We start from the raw sequence: 20,887 nt of genomic DNA, 5'->3' as shown, positions 1-20,887 counted from the left end.
TCGGCCCCAAAGTGCGCCAGTCCACCGGGAAAATGCCTGGAATGCCAGATTACCAATCCAGCCCTGATCACACATAACATTTTCTAAATTATTCCCAATGTTCCAAAAATGGAACAACATATCATAAATCTTGTTAACTGAGTAAACAGATCTTGGTAACTAATACAGTGGATGATTCTTGGTTTCTTCAATAGGATTGCAAGTTGTGTTTGACTCATAGATCATGACACTTAAATGACCTTATAAGAATTGCTTTAAATGAGACCTGTTTTTGTCCCTTTTTACAAGATGTAATATAAGTCTCAGGTGTCCCCAGAATGTGTCTGTAACTTTTCAGCTCAAAATACCCCACGGGTCATTTATTATATCATGTTATAAAGGCCTCTTTTTTTTTGGTGGAATCAAAAACACGCTGATTTCGTGTGTGTCCCTTTAAATGCAAATGAGCTGCTGCTCCCCTCCCCCTTTCCGGATGAGGGCTGTGCCTTGCAGCTCGTGCTTCGGTTACTATAGCAACAACAAATCAGAACCAATATGACTGACAGCCACTGATCTATATATATATAACTTAATATAACTTAATTTTTATATATATAGATCAGTGCTGACAGCGTAAATATCGGGAGTTCAGCCATTTATGTATGAATATAAATATATATGTATATCCGGTCTCAAAGACAATGCTAACTAGAGCTGCATTAGCCGTGGAATCAGCTAACAAGTACATTAGGAAAGGCGATTTGCAAACATTCACAAATATATAAAGTGTGATACTTACATCTTCAGGATATAAAGCTGGAACACAAAGAGTTGGTGCTGATCCATGCTTGAGAATCAACGTTTTAGAAAATCCTGCTTTATATTGACACTCATTTCCAAAGCAGTCCTGTGTAAAATGATTTGCACAAACATACACATTTTTATATGTTTTGGGGCACATTTCCTTCAAAAACAAAACTTGTCCATTACTCTTATGTTCACTTTTACAGGCAACATCAGAAAACTTATTAGACATTATTCTTCTCACTGTATCTGGTCCAGCATGGACAAAAATGGCGGACTGTGTGTCGGAGCTATGATAATAGGGTGGAGTCCGTTACCAGTCATGGGCGTGGCCTGCTCTAACGTGACGTCACTTTAGAGCAGAAACGAAAAGCGTTCATTTTGACACACTGTTTTTGATTAATATATATATAAGAGAGGACTGGGTGGACTTTTAACATTGTAGGGTGGTTGTGTACACGCACTGGCTGCCGACTCACATTAAAGTACAAACACCATTTAAAGTGAATTTTGCATAATAGAGTGGTAATCTGGCATACAGGGCATTTTCCCAGTGGGCTGACGCACTTTGGGGCCAATCAGGGGTGGACTGGCCATTGAGAGAACCAAGTGAAATGGGCCGCGATAAGCTAAAATGAGCTGCTACGTTATGCAGAACAGACCACAAAATGGCGCCACGATATGCAGAAATGGACAGCAAACACCCCCCGCTCAACTTTTGGGCCAGTTGCTAAAGTCCCGGGCCGATTTCTCTTCCCAGTCCAGCCCTGCATGAACTCCAGTATTTACGCTGTCAGTCATATTGGTTCTGATATGTTGTTGCTATAGTAACTGAAGCACGAGCTGTAAAGGCACAGCCCTCTTCCAGAAAGGGGCGGGGAGCAGCAGCTCATTTGCATTTAAAGAGACACACACAAAATCAGCGTGTTTTTGATTCTACCCAAAAAGAGGCGTTTATAACATGGTATCATAAATGATCCGTGGGGTATTTTGAGCTGAAACTTCGGACACATTCTGGGGACACCTGAGACTTATATTACATCTTGTACAAAGGGCCATAATAGGTCTCCTTTAATGCTTCATTGCTTTCACAGAAATACAAAATAATATCCTTACACAAACACATTAAAAAAAAACACAGCGTTAAGAATAAAAGTCATAACCTGATGGTTTAAAGTTACATCTTTCACAACCTATTTTACTTCCATAAAAACCTTGCTTTTCATAACTGATACAGCATTAAATAATATTCAAAGTGTCCATGTGTGCGTATGAATATGAATATACAGTACAGGTAAAGCAAAGCACCGAAACCAGAAATTCCAGACATGGTGTGGATCATAATTTATTATTATCTATCTCTGAATATAGATGGAACATTTATTAAAATGTCTCAATCAGATTTGGCATCTATTTGACATTATATACTGTATAACAACGTGTTTTATGGTTTGATGAATTAGTTCAATCAACATAATAATTTAATTACTGACATAAAAGTGTAAAACGAATTATTCTCCAACACAAAGTGAACCAAAGAAGTAAACATAATCAATGTCGGATGTTCAAAACATCAACTAAACATAAAAGTATAAATAACATGAAAAGAAATCAACAATCAAATCCGATAGATGCATGTTCACCACATTATTTGATCAGATGACCATATTACACTGTGAAACGAGTCTTTTCACTTAAATTGAGCATTTCATCAACATTAGTGAACAAAAGACTCAATTCTACTGATTATGAAACGTGTACGCTTCATTTTCTGTAACCACTAATGCAAAAATGTGGATAAAACGTACACTTCTCTACCGACAAAGACAGCACCGGCTCCATTTTCGAGACCAATGGCACAAAAATGATGCAAATAAGCAAAGGCAATGTGTTTTCAATCTAAACAGACATTTAATTGAGTCTTTTAAGTTTTGAAATAAAGTGCACAGACAAACTGTTGATATTTTACACCACATAAACACACTTTAAACATTTATCATGCATGACAGTGCCAGTGACAACATGTAAGTGAACATTAGAAAGATAACAGCTCTACGGGATCATGCACGCCACATACAGGAACAAAGAAGGGTTATCTGTAAAGATGTCTTCGTGGTGAAGTAAAGGGATAGAGAAATCTCATTGTACAGACAGACATTGTCCAGGAGCGAATTGAACAATATTACTATTGTATATACACTTCTGGTTTTTCATACGCCGGTCTATCGCAGTACAAGTAGCCTCTTTATATATCAGAACAGACTGGAATCTGGGCTAGTTTTTGAGCTATAGCACTACAGAAATGTTCAACCAGATTGTCACACATATACATACAGTACAGTAAGAAATTAAACGGGATATGATGCCACAATATCTGTCTTGGAGGCATCACTTCAGGTCACCTCCATCACCCTGGATGGTTTTCTTGATACGCAGCAGCATCGTGGTCTGCCATTGGTCGAGACGGGAGATCGAATCAAACTCCTTCACCTGGATCAGGTAAACACATCATTTAGTGATGTAATATCAAAATGAGCAACATTATAAAACTCCAAAAAGTACAATATATGAGCTGCATGTGATTAAGCTGGTTACTTTCTTAACCTTTCTACAGCGATTGTGTGATTGTGTGTGCAGAGGAGGCCGGGGCTAGTTGTCACTCATTTTGTACACCATTTCTCAGGGTCTCAAGTTTGTCTTTGAAAGTGATTTTTTTGTTTAGAGACATAAAAGGATATACATTTTTTTTTTTTTAAAGTATGAACTACAATCCCATCAAGCATTGCGAATGACGTAATCGAATTAAAAACTATGAAAAAATTTAAAATCTTGTATTTTCAGTTGTTGATCACAAGTATAGGACGATATATGTTTATATTATTGCATAATGAATATTGCAATGGTCGCTGCAGAGCTCTTTTGGCGCACTTTGATTGTTGCGATTCTCTGATAGGTGGATCGTTTCCCCTCAGGATTATGGGTAGTGTAGTTCTTCACCAGGAATTATTATAATCACTATTAATCACGATTTCTTTGTAAATAAATTTGAAATAACGCAGTCTCATGGCTTCAACAGAAGCATATACCATCGATTAACAACCTCTGAGTTGAGTTTTTAATTTAAGTTTAAGTGAAAAATAAATTTGCTTTGGAAAACATGAATGGGATTTTTACTTCTAAAACTGACAGTTCTGCTCGATTTGGTTGACCAAAAAAAATGATACTGAACTTTTAGTATGGAGAACCAAATTCACACCAAAAAATATATTTTTTTAGAATATCGTTTTGTACTAGGTGTTTGAAAAAACATTGTAGAGCGGAGGAGGGCGGGGCTGGGCTGGAACAATGCACGCCCGGTCGCCAATCAGCCTGATGGGGGCGCGCGAGGGATAAAGGTGGCCAGTGACGACGACGGTTCGAGAGAGAGAGAAAATTACAGGCAGCTGCTCTGTGTTTATGTTTGTGTTTTTCATTCAGTTTATTATTAAAAATATTATTTATATTGCCAAGCCGGTTCTCGCCTCCTCTTTGCCCATTAACCACTTTACATTGGTGCCGAAACCCGGGAGGGAGGAGGGATGCACGTCGCGGAGTCCCCGACACTGCCGTCCAACCAGGGGAGTGTCGCTGCCATCCACCGGGGGACAGAGTAGCCCGACCGCCCGGATGCGGGGAACGGCCGTCATACGTGAGGCGAGTGGGGACTGGACTCCCCAACCGCCTTGAGCGATGGAGCCGCTGCCAGGGGCGGAGGAGTGCCCAGCCGTCCCCCAGAAACGTGAAGGGGTCAAGAGGACCGCTGTCTGTGAGGGGAGGAGGGAAGCGACTCCCCGACCGCTTGGAGTGGTAGGGCCGCTGCAAGGGGCGGAGGAGTGTCCCCACGAGTCGCCGGGAACACGGAGGGGCGTTCTGTCCGCCGGGGGTCATAGGTCTGACTCGGGTACGCCCGAGGAGGAGCGGCTGCCGTCCGCTTGAGAGGGTGGGGAGTGATCGAGGACCATGCAACGGTGCATCAGAGAACCGTTGAGTGAGTTTTTTCCCCTCTCTCTCTCTCTCTCTCTCTATGTCGCTCCGTGTTGCCCTTTGTACTTCGCCTATTTTGCTTGTTGTTGTTTTTACCCTCCTGCCTCCTCCCATGTCGAGAAAGGCGGGAATGTAAGTCATGCCGAGGGCTCCCCGGCCTGAGGCAACGCCGAGAGGAGTGTAGAGCGGAGGAGGGCAGGGCCGGACTGGAACAAGGCACGCCTGGTACCCAATCAGCCTGATGGGGGCGCGTGAGGGATAAAGGTGGCCGGTGACGACGACGACAGTTCTCTCTCTCGAGAGAGAATGACATGGAGCTGCTCTATGTTTATGTGTTTTTCGTTCAGTTTATTATTAAAACGATTATTTATATTGCCAAGCCGGTTCTCGCCTCCTCCTTGACCATTAACCGCGTTACAAACATATAACACCAGTGCTAGAGAAAACAAACATTTATGTAATTTGACTTTGGACTCAAAACCTTATGACTGAGCTATAGCCCTTGTGACAACTTTCACATGTGACAACTAGCCCCAGTCTCCCCTATAGTACTGCCATCCACTGTCACTGCACGCTTACGAACTTACTGCCTCAGTGAACGCCTCACAGTTCTGCTCCTCATGAGCTTCCAGAAGTTTCTGTACAGAAAGTAACAGCAATCAGAGCAAAAACTACAAACAATTCATAGTATGCGTTCACATTTGTATTCATATTTACAACTGCTGATAGACAACACAACATAGTTTACTTACTTTCAAAAGCTTACATTCTCTTGAGTCAGAGAAGGCCGGAAACATCCCTTCATACTTTTCAATGGCAAGCTGAAAGAAAACAAACATGCATTTTGTGATGTCACAAAAGTGAAACTATAAGGATCAAAACATTTGAAATGAACAGTTACGATAAACTGCATCTGAGTAAAAAAAAGTCTAACCTTCGCGTTCAATTCATCCACAATGAAGTGACACAGAGCTGCTTTCCAGAAATACTCTTTAGCGTTGTATTTCAGGAGAGGGTTATCCATTGTACTGGTTGCGACCTGAATGGGTTGAGAACATTTAACTGCTGTGTTTAAGACGTTTGTTACCGAAATGCAACAAGCAAACACGTTTGCTAATGAGTTCTGATTTGTAAAGCGCTGGTGTCTTTTTTTGAATTTAATGTACATTGGCCATGATTTGGCTAGTAAAAGTTTGGTTCGTGAACATAAAAACACGTGCGACACGTTGAATCGCACCAAAATCCTCTGAGGATCATTCAGATGCGCAAAATAGCACGTCTCAGTAATATTTTCAGGTTTAGCTTAATTACTACATGCAGTTTAAGTGACGCTTCCAACATGCTGTCAAAGCAAATGAATTGAATTGCACCCGCAAAGTGATTTATCATGACTAATTTCAGAAATGGTAACAGCGAGAGCAAATTAACACGACCGAAAATCAGGTGTTAATCTGATTAGTGCTGTGCATGATTTTTAATTCAGGCAATTTTATCATCCGCTCTGCTATCGTTCTGAAACTTTTCAAGAGATGAGTGTCACACACGGGTTTCTGATCAACTGCTCTTACAACTAATTGCTAAACAGCAGGGAGATATATCATATAACCAATATAAGACTAATAAAAGCCATTTATATCCTACATTATTCATTATATAGTGAGCCGTAAGTGAGCGACATGTTTACATTTGGTACAATTACATCATGCAAAAGCCTTCTTTTGGAGGGTGTGTCCAACGTATTTGCCAAAGTATTCTTAGTAAATAACCTACAATACACCCATGAAGTGCAAATGCAATTTGATAGATTGATAGCAGATTAGTACATGTGAATACTGTATATTGTGTATATTGTGTTGTGGTACCTGTTATTCTCTGTTGCACCACTGCATTGTATTTTCACCCACATTATGGTAATTACAGGTGAAACTCGAAAAATTAGAATATCGTGCAAAAGTTCATTAATTTCAGTAATTCAACTTAAAAGGTGAAACTAATATATTATATAGACTCATTACAAGAAAAGTAAGATATTTCAAGCCTTTATTTGATATAATTTTGATGATTATGGCTTACAGCTTATGAAAACCCCAAATTCAGAATCTCAGAAAATTAGAATATTGTGAAAAGGTTCAGTATTGTAGGCTCAAAGTGTCACACTCTAATCAGCTAAACACCTGCAAAGGGTTCCTGAGCCTTTAAATGGTCTCTCAGTCTGGTTCAGTTGAATTCACAATCATGGGGAAGACTGCTGACCTGACAGTTGTGCAGAAAACCATCATTGACACCCTCCACAAGGAGGGAAAGCATCAAAAGGTAATTGCAAAAGAAGTTGGATGTTCTCAAAGTGCTGTATCAAAGCACATTAATAGAAAGTTAAGTGGAAAGGAAAAGTGTGGAAGAAAAAGGTGCACAAGCAGCAGGGATGACTGTAGCCTGGAGAGGATTGTCAGGAAAAGGCCATTCAAATGTGTGGGGGAGCTTCACAAGGAGTGGACTGAGGCTGGAGTTACTGCATCAAGAGCCACCACACACAGACGGGTCCTGGACATGGGCTTCAAATGTCAAACGTCTTACCTGGGCTAAAGAAAAAAGAACTGGTCTGTTGCTCAGTGGTCCAAAGTCCTCTTTTCTGATGAGAGCAAATTTTGCATCTCATTTGGAAACCAAGGTCCCAGAGTCTGGAGGAAGAATGGAGAGGCACACAATCCAAGATGCTTGAAGTCCAGTGTGAAGTTTCCACAGTCTGTGTTGGTTTGGGGAGCCATGTCATCGGCTGGTGTTGGTCCACTGTGCTTTATTAAGTCCAGAGTCAACGCAGCCGTCTACTGGGACATTTTAGAGCACTTCATGCTTCCTTCAGCAGACAAGCTTTATGGAGATGCTGACTTCATTTTCCAGCAGGACTTGGCACCTGCCCACACTGCCAAAAGTACCAAAACCTGGTTCAATGACCATGGTATTACTGTGCTTGATTGGCCAACAAACTCGCCTGACCTGAACCCCATAGAGAATCTCTTGGCATTGCCAAGAGAAAGATGAGAGATATGAGACCAAACAATGCAGAAGAGCTGAAGGCCACTATTGAAGCATCTTGGTCTTCCATAACACCTCAGCAGTGCCACAGGCTGATATCATCCATGCCACGCCGCATTGAGGCAGTAATTAATGCAAAAGGGGCCCAAACCAAGTACTGAGTACATATGCATGATTATACTTTTCAGAGGGCCGACATTTCTGTATTTAAAATCTTTTTTTTATTGATTTCATGTAATATTCTAATTTTCTGAGATTCTGAATTTGGGGTTTTCATAAGCTGTAAGCCATAATCATCAAAATTATATCAAATAAAGGCTTGAAATATCTTACTTTTCTTGTAATGAGTCTATATAATATATTAGTTTCACCTTTTAAGTTGAATTACTGAAATTAATGAACTTTTGCACGATATTCAAATTTTTCGAGTTTCACCTGTATATGACAATAAAATGCAATATAGTGATTTGATTGTTCTATTAAAATAAATTGCTCCTTCTATGGGTAAACGTTTAACCATCGGCTTACCAACCCACATCTGGCCTACCTCTCAAATTCTAGACATTTCAATCTTCTTTCTCTTCTCACCAGATTTCCTCCAAATATTCGAATAATTTATGCTTTTACAGTTTATTAAACAACCTGTAATATTTCTATATTATAAAGTGTAATACATTTATCAGAAATGCTTCCACCTCTTAAATATACAAGGTACGATTGGACCTAAAACAGTCCCGCTTACCTGCTCAAAGATCTCAATGGCTTTGGGATACAGCTCGAGCTGAGCGCTGTAAGAGCCGACTTTCAGCAGACATTTATTGGCAGAGCTGAATGAAAGATTCACGAATATAAATAAGCATTTACTACCAAGGAGTACAAAGGAAATTTATGCTAATTATCAGTATTTCATGATATTCTGACGCAACCATGATATGATAATTCATTATATACTGTAGGTGGTTTCATCATTATGCATTATAACGACATCTTTGTTTCCATCCATTCAAAATGTCACATTCATTTCTGACCTTTCCACTCCAAGTTACGAGTTTTCAGAGTTTAAACTTGACTTTTTCAAATTCAACGCGGTTGAAAAAATGGGCAACAAATGTTCATTTATTTATGGAATATTCTGGGCTCAGTAAAAGTTTGGCTCAATCGACAGCATTTGTGGCATAATGTTGATTACCACAAAAAAATATTTCAACTCACCCCGTTCTTTAAAAGAAGCAAAAATCAAGGTGTGGTAATGGGGGTGTGGTTGAGAGCTGGGTTAGGAGCGAGATCAGGAGATGAGAATGGTAAGGATCACCTGTAAATGGTTGTCTCTAACAGCTGTTTTTCACGAGAGTGAGAGAGGAGACGGAGTTAAAAGCGAGCCAGATGTCAGTAGAGAGGAGAGAGACCTGCACACACCCCTGCTGAGCCTGTGTGGCATGAGAGTGTGGCAATAGAACGCTTTTTTCTGTTTAGTAACGTAAAGCAGTTCAACGGAGAGGAGGAGGCGAGAACCGGCCTGGCGATATAAACAATATTTTAATGATTAACTTAAACAAAAGACAAACACACACACATAAACGATCTCTCTCTCGTCTCACCACCGTCTGCCATCGGCCTTTATCCCTCTCGGAGGATTAATTAGCCTGATAAAGGTAAAGGTTGTGTGTATAATCACGACCCGGCCCCGCCCTCCGCCCTGTCACATTCCTTCCTCGTTCTCTCAGGCAGGGGAGCCCCCGGCATGACGTACACCCTCTCAGGCAGGGGAACGCCCCGCCAAGTTCTTGAGGAACAGAAGTGGTCTCCCCCGCCCCTGGCAGCAGTTCTCCTGCACCAGGCGGTTGGCAGCGAGCCCCTCCCCGCTCGTGGTCGGCGGTCTCAGACCCCGCCGCTTTTCAGCGGCTGGTAGGGTACTAATCCGCCCCTGGCAGCGGCCCTGACCACTCCAGGTGGTTGGTTAGGAGCCCTTCTCCACTCGTGGTCAGCGGCCGTTCCTCCGCTTCAAGGCGGCCGGGCTCCTCCGCCGGGCTCCGTTGAGGTGGATGGTAGTGGCGAGAACTACGGCGTATTCCTCCTCCTTCCCGTATTTAGGCACCAGTGTAAAGCAGTTCAATGGAAAGGAGGAGGCGAGAACCGGCCTGGCGATATCATTTTAATTTTAATGATTAACTTAAGCAAAAGACAAACACGGACATGACAGACATGTCCGTAAACTATCTCTCTCTCGTCGCACCACCGTCCGCAATCGGCCTTTATCCCTCTCGGAGGCTTAATTAGCCTGATAAGGGTCTGGGTGTGTATAATCACGACCTGGCCCTGCCCTCCGCCCTGTCACAATAAACATACCATTTGAGTTGAAGTTCACCATTCCAGATTCCTCCTTTCTCACCCCAAGAAACTGATTCTTTTACACTGGTGCTGAAACCAGGGAAAAAGGAGGAAGAGTGTCGTCATGGAGTCCACCCTGTTGGATGAAGTCATCCATGTCCTTGCGGAGATTCAGGAAATTCACCACCAAGCCCTCCTAGCTTAGGAACAGCGATTCTAGGAACTCCTTCTGGCCCGGCGAGAGGACCGGCGGGCATGACGGAGTTTGGTGGCCCAGGATGGATCTTCAGCTGTGGACCGGGAGGCAGCGACCATGTCTCATCTGCAGCTGATGAAGATGGGACCCCAGGATGAGCCAGAGCCATTCATCAGGCAATTTGAACAAGTGGCTACCACCTCCGACTGGCCGAAGTCTCAATGGGTGCTTAGTTTGCTGCCGCTGCTCTCCGGGGAGTCACAACTCACGACTAATCAGCTTCCAGCAGAAACTCGCCTGGCCTCTGAGGACCAGAAGAAGACCATCCTTCAGTGGGTCGGGTGTACATGGAACCGCCAACGGTTCCATGAGGCCTCTCCGGAGGCTGGCAAGCCCCCTCCCCCTCCCTCTGTCCCTCCTTTCACCCTTTCTGTTTCCTCCCGTCCAATCCCTCCTCCCTGGAGATGGGGAGTTCAGGCCTTGTGGATTGGGGTTGCAGCCAAACCTCCATCCATCAATGCCTGGTTCAAGACGAGGCTTTGGGTGCGAGATACAAGGTGAAGGTAAGATGTGTGCATGGGGATATCCACAATTATCCAGTAGTGACCGTAACAATTAAATTCCCTGGGCAAAAGCCTAGCGTCGATGTGACGGTTAGTCCCCGCCTCACCCATCCGCTAATTCTGGATACTGTAATTGGCCAGTGTTTACCACTTTATTAAGGGAATTTTGTGCGGATGTGTCCGGTAACAAAGCATCTCGGTGTGGGATTTGTGATGCACTGGCTGGGGAGGAAGAGCCAGGGCCGTCTACATCAGCTCCACATCAGGATGCCGTAAGGGAGGGGGATGTAAGTATCGACTTCCCCAATCCTTAGATGCTTTCCCACCATGGATTTCACTCAGGAGTAGACATGCAACGAGTCCCTTAGGCATGCCTTCGGCCGAATGAAAGTGATTGATGATCAGCGTCTTCAGCCGGACATCGCACACTCATATCCGTATTTCTCTCTTATAAAAGATTGGTTGTATCGAGTGATGCAGGACGCTCAGACAAAAGAGGATACAATCCAGTTGTTGATACCGAAGAGCCGTCGGGAAATATTATTCCAGACGGCTCATCATAACCCGATAGCGGGTTGCTTAGGATGAGAAAAAACACTAAACCATCTCATGGACCATTTTTAATGGCCAGGCATTCAGAGGGATCGTGAGCGGCATGCCGTGAAAATCAACTGGTGAATCCTCCGGCCATTCAAGAGCACCATTGCGCCCGCTCCCTCTAATCGAGGTCCCCTTGCAAGGAATTGATATGGACCTAGTCGGGCCAATAGAGCAGATGGTATGCAGACACCGCTTTGTGTTGGTTCAGGTGGACTACGCGAATCGAGTAGAAGACGGAGTTAAAAGCGAGCCATATGCCAATAGAGGGGCGAGAGACCAGCACACACACCCGCTTAGCCTGTGTGGCATTAGAGTGTGGCGAGATACTGTTTTTGATCTGATTAGTAAATAAAAATACCGTTTGACGTGAAGTTCACTGTTTCCAATTCCTCCTTTCTCACCCCAAGAACCCAATACTTTTACACAATGTTACAGTGAGGCACTTACAATGGAAGTCAATGGAGCCAATTTTTGGAGGGTTTAAAGGCAGAAATGTGACTTTACATTCTTATAAAAGCACTTAGATTAATTCTTCTGTTAAAACACATGTATCATTTGAGCTGTACAGTTTTGGGGTTTTAGGGTTTGTTGACATTACATCGTCATGGCAACGAAGTTGTAAAATTGGCTACAGTTAACAGTTTAACATTATAGATCATAAAGACTGTAAAATACAAACCTGTTTGACTCCTCGCCTTTGTAATAATCTGCGGCCTGCTCAAAATGGGCAATCGCCTAAAACAACATCAGATTGGTCAGGCCGGTTAGAGTGGCATTAGTGAGAAAATTACACACTAATGATATAAAGTGCAAATCTTTGGTTTACAACGTCTTCATTAGACGTTCAACGGCAAACTGCACCTTTTCAATGTCCACTAGCTCAGATTCATAGATCTCTGCAATAGTCATGTGATGCTTTGCGGCAATTGTGAATCTTCCCTGTCAATCAAACAAACAAATAAGACATTAAATGTTATGCAATATTCACATGCACGATCAATGCACAACTGTATAGGTGTGCAATTACTGTCTGTTTAATTATATATCACAATAGCTCTTACACATTCAAAATAAATAAATCAATAAAAACTAGCAAGAAAGGGTTTATATTCCTGAACTCTTTAATGTGAGTTTGGCTTACCATGTCTGTGTAAATATCGATAGCTGCGTTTAAACAGTTGATAGCCTCTGTGTGATGCATTCAAACAGAAGAGATACAAATATTAGAAGTCATTGAAATTATTATCACTATTTCCTATTGCAATAAACAAACAAACAATCAATGAATATAGTGTGAATGTGCAGAAGTGTGGCAACTCTTGGGAAATCAGCTTGTTTATTGAAACTAGAACATTGCCATCACTTTCATTGTTTGTTTGTGTAATGATTAATGTTTGAGTTATTGCATGAAGCACTCTCACCATGAGGATCTGCCTTCTTGTAAGCATTTCCTGCATCGACGAAGCTGGTTGCTGAGTCCAGTTTGTTCTGCATCTGCATATGAAGTCTCGCAGCTTGGCAGAATGCATTTCCTGCAGCTACACCAACACAAATTCATCATCGGATTACTGACAGCTGGTGCTGCAGTTACAAAACTTCTAATCATAATAACAAATCGAAGAATGGCTTTGGACCTACTTGGAAGAGTTCAAACTGCAATGCTAGTAACAGCAGAACGTGTAGCTAAGCATAATTAAATTCCAGTTATGCTTAAATTATAATGGCGGCAGAAAATAGTCCCACAAAACTCCCCCACAGTCTTCCTCTGCACTAACTGCAATAATGCACCTTATATAATGTGAAATGACTGTTATTCATACCACTCCAATTCTTGGCCATCTTGAACATGTTGGCAGCTCTGGCATAAATTTCACACGCATCCTCTACCTTATGGTTGCCCCTGTAAAATATTGACATTTGATTACATTTTAACGCAAGCTCACGTGCATTATAACTGTAATGATGAGGCAATAACAGCTGTATAGAATAGAGAAATGTTACTGCATTTTTAATAGGCTATGTCGCAACATGGGCATATTTGACATTGGACAACATTATACTGAGAAACGCATGGATGGACGCACTTATGTTATTAAGCCTGTAAAATAAGCCTATGCACACAGAATAGGGTATTTAGACCAAAATAGCACTGAATGATTTTTAATGTCATGTCGTGACCATCAACATTGCAATGGCAGCGGTTCTGTCTCACCCGAACATCCCTCCGAGAAACGAACCCGATGATTTGACTTTTTTATCCGCCTCTGCCATCAGCTGCATGGCTTCCTTCTCTTTGCCAGAATTATCCATGGTTTAAAGTGTGATATGCGAGTAGAGCCCCTGTTAGATCGGTGAAGGCCCGTGGTTTGTTGATAGAGAGCGCGGCTCTAATGCAGAATCATGAAGGATGCTCGACTCCTCCTGCTGTCGGGTGATGCTGGTGATGCTGCGAGTCCGTGAGGGAGAAACAGCGACACCTTTTGGTTCAAAGATGTACTGCAACTAAAGCCACCACCCCTCAAAATAAAATAAAATAAATGATAAATACGCTAATAAATACCGAAATAGATAAGTATAAAATTGAATTCATGTAATAAATTATTAAATAAATAAAGGGGTAAATTAATTGATATATTTATTTACTATTGTACTAATTTATTCATAATTAAATACGGAAATAAATAAATGAATGCTGGAAAAACAAATAAAAGACTAAATAAAAACATAAAGTTAGTAAACACAGTAGAATAAATGCAGAAAAAAATAAATATAATATAAATAACTGATTAAAATATAATTATGGTTACATATAATACATTTAACCATAAAAAGATGATTACATCATTTAATAAATTAAGACGTATACATGTAGTATACGCCAGCATATTTTGATTGTTTATTTTAAAACCAATGCATTAACTATTTAACTTGGATGTTCGTGGGAATTTTGTGGCGTTATTAAAGAATAACGCCAATTATTCTTATTTAATTATATTAAATATTTTGCAGTAGTGTGAATACAGGAGAATATTTTGGACAGATGTCTTCTTTCTAGGACCTTTGATGCAAATGTAATTGTATGATGTCATATTATTATTTTTTATTTTTGTACAGTACAAGATACCACTGATTGTGAGAGTATTATTATTATTATTTTTCGTGTACAACGTTTTATCTTAGAAAATATCACATTCATGTAGGGGAAAAAATGGGTTATGCCTAATTTGTATTTTATTTTATTTATTTATTTGATTGTTTTTGAACGAGGTTAAGCAAAATGGCTCTTCTTTGGACGGTATTAGAAAGCAAAAAGCAAAAGAGACCCATGAGGCACTTTTATTTAATTCACTGTAGCTTTAACGTCACTTTTTAAGTCAATGTCATTTAACTGTAGCTGCTCAAAGAAAAGTAATACTTTTCAAGTATTTCTTTAAATAAATAAATAAACTGAAGGTTGAAATCTTACTGAAAAGCGGCGTGTCACATGACCGGAAGTAACATCATCTAGGCGCCAAACTTGAAGGCGTGTCTGACGTCACTGACAGGTGAAGTAAACAATGACGTTAAACCAAAAATATCTATTCAAATATCTTTATTTTATTAGATATATGACATTCATATTTACTCGTAAAAACGCAAATGATGGTTTTTTTTAAGTAAGAAGCTATTTAAAATATTTGACAAATATAGAATCGATTTCTTTTATATTTGAGTTGTTTTGGCTCATACTAGCATAGTTACCTCAGGTTTATGTTAGTCTGTGTATGCCAGGTGATTAATATAATGCAAATCAGATAAACTAGATATATGTTACAGGAAGAAATGTTCACTATATCTGGCTAGCTAAGACCTGATTATAAAGTTAAACTTTGTAATAACTGTCAATCAAAATGCAGATCTATATTGTTTTATTAAGTACCAATGTTGATCTATACTGTCTGTTTTTTTTTACAGAGGTTAAAATTTAGCTTTCTAGTCTTTAGAAATTTATCAGGAGATGAATAGCCAGGGTGCTGCTCCAGGTTCATGGAGGGGTGAAAGCAGCTCAGATGCTCGAGGGTTGAGAGGAGGAGGAGGAGGAGGAGGAGGAGGAGGAAGAGGAAGAGGATGGAGCTCAGGTGGATACAAACCCTGGAGAGGCCGTCCATTGAACAGAGAGGAAACTATTCCACCAACAGTACACAACATGGGCTTGTCATTGTGTAGTTGTCTCTACTCATTATAGAAAACAACTTTAATAATCTCTGATATTTGTCTTCTACACTGACATGTACCACTTGAAAATTTATTGTTTTATTATGTGTGTGCTTGTTTGCAACAGGGTCCAGAATTACTCCAAAAGTCAGTCAAGCAACTCTTTGATATCACGTGTCCATATAAAGAATTGAGACTCTATTTTTCTGAAGGTTTTATATTTTCTCGTGTCACTAATGTTCAAACTAATGTTGACTATGATCTTGTATATGATAAATTCTGGATAATTTGTATGATACTGTGCATTGTGTGAATTGTGAAATATGTACTCTATATATCTGTCACTACACCACTGTTTTACAAATTTGTAAATTGCTTTGGGTCTTGTTCCAGGTTTTGTTCAAAGCTCTCCATATGTTGAGAAGATAAAAGCTTGCTTTGGTTTAGCAATTCATCAGGTGAGTTTTTGTGTGTTGTATTTACATTGATGCGTGTTTGTCACTGATTGTTTTCACTGTAGGATATTATGTCAATATCTCTGTAATTATTCTGTGAATCATTTCGGATGTAGACAGTAGAAATAATCAGATATGTCTCTGCAAGGGTTGACTGTGGATCTTTAGAGACATGCAGTTGAACTTCAGGTACAGGAAGAGTTTCCTGAGGTGTACAACCCATAATTAACATCCCTCATATCAGCGACAGGTGAGACATAACATGGGGAATGTTTTTGCCACAGCTTGTCCTTCACTTAGAATAAGATGTATTCTAATGTCCTGTTTCTTTTTTGTCTTTTAGGGTGCATAACTATGAGTCGCTGACTCCTTTGAAAAGTCTGAGAGCAAATTTATATGGCAAGTTTGTTGCGATCAGAGGTACCGTGATAAGAGTGAGTAATATTAAGCCGCTCTGCAGTAAACTGGCCTTCATCTGTAACAGCTGTGGAAACACACAAAGCATTGCACTGCCTGATGGGAAATACACTATACACACAAAGGTACAGTACACTAATGGCTACAGGCAACAGGAGTATAGCGGCTATAGACAATAATACGACATGTGAAACTTTCCCAGTGTAGTTTAGTTTTGTTTCATTTAGTTTAGTGTTGTTTAGTTCTGATTTGTTTAGTTTTATTTAGATTGTTTTTTTTAATTCTATTTTGAGTGGTTTTATTTTTGTTTAGTTTTGTTTCATTTAGATAGTTTAGTATCATTTCGTTAAGTTCCGTTTAGCTCAGTTCAGTTTCATTTAGTTCCTCTTAGTTCTGTTCCTCTTAGTTCTGTTCTGCTTAGTTCCGTTCCGTTTAATTCAGTTTTGTTTAGTTCTGCTTAGTGCAGCTTTAGTTTAGTTTTGTTTCATTTAGATAGTTTAGTATAATTTAGTTCCATTTAGTTCCGTCCAGTTTTGTTTAGTTCCGTTTAGCTGCTGTCCAGGTTTGATTTGGTCTTCATCTTGTTGGACACTCCAGGGCTTGCTGAGTGACTCCAGCCAGGTCTCCTAAGCAACCAAATTGGCCCGGTTGCTAGGGAGGGTAGAGTCACATAGGGTAACCTCCTCGTGGTCGCTACAATGTGGTTTTCACTCTCTGTGGGCCATGTGGTGAGTTGTGCATGGATGACGTGGAGAATAGTGTGAAGCCTCCACACGCGCTATATCTCCGTGGTAACGCGCTCAACAAGCCACATGATAAGAGGCACGGATTGACGGTCTCAGACACGGAGGCAACTGAGATTTGTCCTCCGTCACCCGGATTGAGGCGAATCACTACGCCACCACGAGGACTTAGAGCGCATAAAAAATTGGGCATTCCAAATAGTGGAAAAATTATAAAAGGAGCAAAAATGGAGGTTACAGTGAGGCACTTACGATGGAAGTCAATTGGGCCAATTTTTGGAGGGTTTAAAGGCAGAAATATGAAGCTTATAATTTTTATAAAAGCACTTACCTTCATCCGTCTGTTAAAACATGTGTATTATTTGAGCTGTGAAGTTGTTTAAACCGTTGTTTTTGCTGGATTTACGACATTACATCGTCGTGGCAACAAAGGTAAAAATGAACTATAACTTTACACAGAAAAGGTTAGCAAGTGATTTTATTACACTACAACCTTGTAAACATGCATATTGTTTACGTCTTGTTGCTATAGAGATTGGCCCCATTGATTTCCATTGGGAGTTCCTCAGTGTAGCTGCAATTCTTACTTTTTTATTTATTTATATATATATATATAAAATGAAAAGTAGCGACAAGTCAGAATACATTTTTGTGGTAATCAATATTATGCCACAAATGCTGGTGATTGAGCTTAACTTGAATTGAACCCAGAATATTCCTTTAACTTGATTGATTTCTCTGCAGTATCTTTGTAATTTATGTCCTTTTTTAAATTACGTTTTATTTTATCCATCCATAGGTTGTACCTGGAGACAATATTGACCCCATTCCTCATCAGCTCATGGGTTACGCCTGGCACTATGTTCACCCGTGTCTTTCTGCAGAGGTGGCACAGGTTCTGCAGGACTTCTATCTGTAACTGCGCAAACAGAACCAGACTGCCGACAGCACGCCCATCACCACCCGACAGCTGGAGTCCCTCATCAGACTCACTCACACACAAAAATATCCCAAGCGCTTATCCCTTTTTCAAAGTAGCCAATTGGCCTTTTTTTCCATCAGGATTTGCTACTTGATTTTGCTAGTCGGTGGCATTAGTGGGTGGGACATTCTCATTCTAGGGAGCATTTGATTGGACAAAAAATGTGTATACGCCCCTGAGCAGAGGATGTCATCGTCTATATTTTTGGTTCGTTTTCCTTGAAAGTTTTAATGTTTTATCTGATAATGATTTCTTTTGTCAACTTTTAGGAGAACACTAACATACCGAAGGTTTAAAGCTAACAGACAAACTAAGCACATTTTAAAGTTTCTTTTTTCCTGTCTGTAGGCCAGCGCTCGTGTGGAGCTGAGAGAGAAAGCCACACAGAGTGATGCAGAAGATGTTGTGGAAATCATGAAACACAGGTGTCTCATAAAAGCAGAATATTGTCCAACTGTATTGCAAACTTTAACTTTGTAATGATGGCTGTGTGTTATTGATGTTATGTATAATTTCACAAGACCTCTGTAAGATATACAGAAGAAATGTAACAAGTGACATTCTGTAATTCCACTTGCATACTCAAATGGAATTAAAAGTCAGTCTCAATAATGTTTTCTTTTTGTTTAATTGATCAAGGACACTTTGAGTTACATGGTAACAAAATACTGAACATCATCATTAATGTTCTTTGGTGTTTTTTAGCTTAACTGACCCCTACTCTGATGAGTTTGGCCATCTGGATTTTGACCGATCTCGACTTGGCTCTGGGATGAGCAACCGCTCGAAAGTCAAGAAATTTGTCACGCCATTAAACAAACATGCCGAGCGCACACACACAAAACCACGTTTGAGGTCCAGGAGCTTAGCCAACTTGCCATAAAAGATCTGCAAATACAGGTGAACAAAATCTTTCAGTGTACCTGAAGTGTATTTAATCTGAATGAATAATCTATTATATAGTATTTATTCTATGAATGTGTTGTATTGAATTTACTGTTAAGTTGTTTTTAACACCGTAAAAGAGTGTGTGGCAGGGCGGAGGGCAGGGCCGAGTCGTGATCCTACACACCCGGTCCCGTATTAGGCTAATGAAGCCTCTGAGGGATAAAGGTCTACTGCGGAGGGTCGTGCGGGAGAGAGAGAGATCGTTAACTGACATGTCCGTCATGTGTGTGTTTGTGTCTTCTTTTAAGTTTACCATTAAATTATTATTTATATTGAAAAGCCGGTTCTCGCCTCCTCCTTTCCATTGATACCTTTACACTGGTGCTGAAACCCGGGAAGGAGGAGGGATACGCCGTAGTAGAGTTCTCGCCACTAACGTCCACCCAAATGGAGCAGCCGCGGCCATCTGCCGGGGGACGAGGAGCCCAGCCGTCTGAACGAGGACGATGGCCGCCGACCGCGAGGGGAGATGGGGCTACTAGCCGACCGCCTGGAGCGAGAGAACCGCTGCCAGGGGCGGGGGAGACCACTTCTATTCCCCGAGAACGCGGCGGGTTGTTCCGTCCGCCAGGGGCTGGAGGACTGCCTCGGATCCGCCCGGAGAGGCGCGGCTGTCGTCCGATAGAGGGTGGAGGAGTGGCTGAGGGAAACGAGGGAGGAATGTGGCAGGGCGGAGGGCCGGGTCATGATCATACACACCCGGTCCCGTATTAGGCTAATCAAGCCTCCGAGGTATAAAGGTTGACTGCAGAGTATCGTGCGGGAGAGAGAGATCGTTAGCGGACATGTCCTTCATGTGTGTTTATGTTGTCTTTTAAGTTTACTATTAAAATATAATTTACATCGTCAAGCCGGTTCTCGCCTCCTCCTTTCCATTGATCCCTTTACAGAGTGATATATATGTTATTATGTAATTGTACTGTGTTGTGACTAATATTTGGAAAGTTCCATGTTATTAATTGTACATTGTTTATTGTTTACATGTACATACTGTAAATAATAAATATACAAATACGTTTTCTTTAAATGGTATGTACCTGTTGATGAAAGGTGTTTTAGCTGAGAACACTATGCATTAAGCAATCAAACACTGACCACATGCCTGAACATTAAATCTGAAGAGTTCAATTGTATTAGATTGCATTTTTTTTTGTATGGTGGGTTGTAGACAGTGTTTGGTGTAATGCATTACGAAGTAATTAATTTCTGTAATTTTTCAGCAATTTAATTGCAGTTACTTCTGATGTAATTGCATTAAATACTGTATAAGACTATAGAACAATTCTATAACAATAGTGAATTTAAAATCTAAATTAAACATCTAATGTTAATATGTATGTTTTCTAATTTATCGCTGCCCCCTTAAATTCTTTGGCCAGTTTATGAATAATTTATTAGATTTGATATGATTTATTTGGAAGAATTAAAAGAACAGTTTCATGTCTATTTTTCATCTGGTCGAGGTTGATAAGAAAGTAATACGTAATGCAATTACTTTGAGTATTTAGTACAGTAATCTAATTACACTGTAGAAGATGGAATTAGTAGTTAGTTATTAATTACTTTTTTTAGAGTAACTTATCCAAACACTGGTTGTAGATGGGTGTTTGCTAAGATATCCT

At 40.6% G+C, this 20,887-nt stretch overlaps 1 protein-coding gene across 1 annotated transcript; it reads right to left on the bottom strand.

The window, feature by feature from the left end:
* Positions 1 to 1,855: 1,855 nt before the first annotated feature.
* On the bottom strand, positions 1,856 to 13,960 carry LOC127662452 (beta-soluble NSF attachment protein-like). The gene is made up of 11 exons (XM_052153627.1): positions 13,739 to 13,960; positions 13,347 to 13,426; positions 12,948 to 13,064; positions 12,668 to 12,714; positions 12,388 to 12,465; positions 12,206 to 12,261; positions 8,582 to 8,666; positions 5,741 to 5,845; positions 5,559 to 5,627; positions 5,394 to 5,444; positions 1,856 to 3,273 (listed from the first exon to the last, which is right to left on the bottom strand). Exons 1-11 carry the CDS (start codon positions 13,834 to 13,836, stop codon positions 3,172 to 3,174), a joined length of 888 nt encoding a protein of 295 aa, XP_052009587.1. The 5' UTR covers positions 13,837 to 13,960; the 3' UTR covers positions 1,856 to 3,171.
* Between the last annotated feature and the right edge of the window lie 6,927 nt (positions 13,961 to 20,887).

Source organism: Xyrauchen texanus, chromosome 22 (genome assembly GCF_025860055.1).
Source record: "Xyrauchen texanus isolate HMW12.3.18 chromosome 22, RBS_HiC_50CHRs, whole genome shotgun sequence".
Taxonomy (NCBI): Eukaryota; Metazoa; Chordata; class Actinopteri; order Cypriniformes; family Catostomidae; genus Xyrauchen; species Xyrauchen texanus.
Note: the sequence above shows the minus strand (reverse complement) of the source record. Positions and strands in the feature narration are given on the sequence as shown.